The sequence below is a fragment of the Colobus angolensis genome, unplaced genomic scaffold, assembly GCF_000951035.1.
Source record: "Colobus angolensis palliatus isolate OR3802 unplaced genomic scaffold, Cang.pa_1.0 Scaffold33, whole genome shotgun sequence".
In the NCBI taxonomy this organism is placed as follows: domain Eukaryota; kingdom Metazoa; phylum Chordata; class Mammalia; order Primates; family Cercopithecidae; genus Colobus; species Colobus angolensis.
This window is the reverse complement of record NW_012116599.1, coordinates 10,533,736-10,537,371: the sequence shown is the minus strand read 5'-3', so window position 1 is coordinate 10,537,371 and position 3,636 is coordinate 10,533,736. Positions and strand designations below refer to the sequence as shown.

General features: G+C 41.7%; 1 protein-coding gene across 1 annotated transcript; it reads right to left on the bottom strand.

Annotated features, from left to right (window-relative positions):
• Positions 1 to 2,873: 2,873 nt before the first annotated feature.
• LOC105518830 (cytochrome c oxidase protein 20 homolog) lies at positions 2,874 to 3,319 on the bottom strand. The gene has a single exon (XM_011951981.1). The coding sequence runs from the start codon at positions 3,239 to 3,241 to the stop codon at positions 2,876 to 2,878; it is 366 nt and encodes a 121-aa protein (XP_011807371.1). The 5' UTR covers positions 3,242 to 3,319; the 3' UTR covers positions 2,874 to 2,875.
• Positions 3,320 to 3,636: the final 317 nt, after the last annotated feature.

Below are 3,636 nucleotides of genomic sequence, written 5' to 3'. Positions count from 1 at the left end.
CTCCAGGGTGGCTTCTGCTTCTGGAAGGTAAGTTGTGGTTCTCTGCATTCCATCCTCTGTCTCTTCTATTTTTAGGGTGGGTGCTTTGACTGCCATTCTCTGCAGCATCTAAGAAAAGTTGTTGCTTTTCAGTTTGTTCAGCTTTTTTCCTTGTAAAGATGGTAGTAACGACTTCCAGGCTCTTTACTGTTGGAGCTGTCTTATGGTGATTTTTTTTTTGTCATTCAGAAGTATTTGTGGTTTTATACTGGGATTCTATCTCCCTACTAATTCTTTTTCTCCTTCGCAAGGTATTTTTTTTTTTCTTTGCTAAAGACTGTAGGGAAACATTTGAGTAACAAAAGTAAGACACGGGAAAGTTACAGAGGCCCAGAATCATAAAAACTCAGAGTAATGGCTTTCAGGTCTATGATTCTGACTTCCCTTCTAGAAATTACTGGAAGCCTCAGTAGCTTCTGTACCTTACCTTCCGGGCTGCTGGTCAATCCTCTTATACTGGCACTGCACATTTCTTATCTTGTCAGTCTCAAAAGTTGTTTCCTGTATGTTTCTTTGTCTTGAGCTTAGTTTGTAAGCAATTTGAGGTCCAAGGCTCAGGCTTCCCTGACCTTGACAGCTTCCTGGAGTCTTGGACAAAGCCAGTTTGTGATTAAGCCTCTGGGACAATGGGCCATCGGTTGAATTATGATCTTTCCTCCGTTGGTTTGGTGTAGAATAAGTCATATATATTGCTAAATTGCCTCTTGCCAGCACCTAAGCCCAGGCACGTACTGGTGGGTCTACTCTGTGATCCAGGCTCTGATAGGGACAGGCAACCCCCAGGGAGAGCTTTTCTGAGTTTGACATCTATGTCAAATATATGTCCAAACCCCTATTTCTCTTTAAAAACACTTCATATATCTGTCTCACAAAACCAATGCCTGTGCATTGTAGACAACTTGGGAAACACAGGTAAGTGTATAAAGACAAAAATGAAAATGATCTATGAAACCATAGTCACTATTTTGATGCAATTCTTCTGGACTTTTGCATTGCTAATACTCAGAGAGAAGGATGAAGGGTTGTTTAGCAATCAACAAAAATCAAGAATTACTATTGCTGTGATTGTTTTCTGTGCATGCAAAAAAATAAAATAGTGCAGTGCTTTAGCAATGTGGCTGTGCAGGAACATGACTTTCGAAATCAAATGCATCTGAGTTCAAACCCCAAGTCTGTCACTCACTGTATGACCTTGGGCAAGTTGCTTCTCTATGTTTCAGTTTCCTCATCTGAAAAATGGGCCTGCTATCACCTACCTCACAGGGTTGTTGGGAATAACTAAATGATTTCATGTATGTAAAGCAACTTTCTTTTTTGTTTTTTATTTTTATTTTATTGAGACAGGGTTTCACTCTGTTGCCCATGCTGGAGTGCAGTGGTGCAATCACAGCTCACTGCAGCCTTGACCTCCCTGGGCTCAGGCGATCCTCCTGTCTCTGCCTCCTGAGTAGCTGGGACTATACACGTGCACCACCACGCCCAGCTAATTTTTAAATTTTTTTTCTAGGAACAGGGTTTCACCATGTTGCCCAGGCTGGTCTCCAACTCCTGGGCTGAAGTGATCTGCCTGCCTTGGCCTCCCAAAGTGCTGGGATTACAGGCGTGAGCCAGATGCCTGGCCTGTTTGAAGCCCTTAAACCACAACACTGGCAGCAAAGTATTTGACAAATGGAGCAGTTGGAGGAGAAAAAGCGTGAGGAGGAAGAAAAGTGGGAACCAAAACTATGGCAATTTCCATTTTTGGAACTGCTGTGACCTCGGACAGCACACTGTGCTTCTCATTGTATTTCCAGTGGGAGAGTTCCTGCTGCTTGAAATGTGATTTATGACAGTTATAAACCAAGATTTCAGTGTGTCTTCATGGAAGAACGCCTGCTAATAAAGATAGAAGGAATGATAGAATTAGATTACAACTATTTTGTAAAGACCCTCGTTATCACTGATTCAGTCAATAATGTCGATGGGTGCTAAGGCCATCATTGGGTGAGAGGTCCTTGGGTATTGGATATTTACACATTACTAAACTATCATTTTGCAGATTATGTGTTAATTACAGTGGAGAGATCTTTTGGACATCACCTTAACTAAATGATCAAAATTAGGTTTATAAAATAAAAGACAAACTTTGCATGTTCTCACTTACTTGTAGGATCTAAAACTCAAAAAAATTGAACTCATGGAGGTAGACAGTTAGGATGGTTACCAGAGTTTGAGAAGAGGAGTGGTGGTGGTTACAGGAGTGGGGGCGCTGTCAGAGGGAGGTAGGAATGGTTACTGGGTACAAAAAAACCAGAAAGAATGAATAAGACCTACTATTTGATAGCACAACAGGGTGATTATAGTCAATAATAACTTAACTGAACATTTAAAAATAACTAAAAGAGTATAATTGGATTGTTTGTAACAGAGAGGATAAATGCTTGAGGGGAATGGATACCACATTCTCCATGATTTTACAATTGCATGTCTGTATTAAAACATCTCATATATTCCATAAATATATATGCCTACTTTGTACCCATAAATATTTTTAAAAAATTTTTTAAAGTTAGGTTTACAAATAATGAGACTAACATTACATGCCTGCTGATGTGATAACAGTAGTACTCTCTTACGTGTGGTTTCATTATCCTGAGTTTTAGCCACAGCCTGAAAATATTCAATTTAAAACTCCACAAATAAACAATTCAAAAGTTTTATTTATTTATTTATTACAACTTAAACACATTTTATTTACTTGATTGAGACCTGATTGTACACAAAATGTTTTCCGTGGTTGAGTTTAGCTTTGTTCACGCTGACTTGAGGGAGTCTGGTTTTCTCTGCTTAAGGTTGTTCAATTGCTGCCGTTACCCTTGGTTTGTTTTCTTTCAGGATCAAGGTGGGTACTTTCATATAATATCTTATTTTTCATTCCTTCTCTGAAAATTCTTTCCTGGATTCTTTGCTTTGCATAATTATATCTACAGTGAAACCAGCATCCCAAAGTCACTAAGATAAATCCTCCTGCTCCAACATCACATGATCTAATTCTGCTAGTTAACAACAATAAAAAAAAATGTCCAAAGCCAGCCACAACAGATCCTAATGAACCATACAATATTGAATCCCGGGCACAGGGAAAATTTTCAACACCGAAAATGCCTAGGAGCTTGAAGAGCTTCCCCTTCGCGGGCTCGCCGGGCTCCGGCGCCACGGCCATGGGGACGACTCCGCACCTCCACCCGCCCAGCACCGCCGGCGCCGCGGGAGCGGAAGACCGGCCAGCCGCGCCCCTCCCCGTCCCCAACAATTCACTAGTTTTAAATCACGCGCTGTTCTGAGCAGCGCAATGAAATCTCTCGCTGCCCCACTCCATCCTGCTCAGGATGTGAATCACCCCTTTGTCCCGCGTATCCAGGCGGGAGACACCACCGGCCGTTAGTCACTAGCCCGCTCAGCCGTCTAGCTTATCACACCGACTGTCAAGGTATTGCAGTGCCTGTGTTCTGGGAACCCTTATTTTACTAAATAATGGCCCCAAAGCACAAGTGTAGTGATGCCGGCAATTCAGATATGCCAAAGAGAAGCCCTCAAGTGCCTCCTTTAAGCGAAAAG

Bases quoted from the DNA above. Each gene is read 5' to 3' on its own strand.
- LOC105518830 (XM_011951981.1), bottom strand. From the start codon at position 3,241: ATGGCCGTGGCGCCGGAGCCCGGCGAGCCCGCGAAGGGGAAGCTCTTC.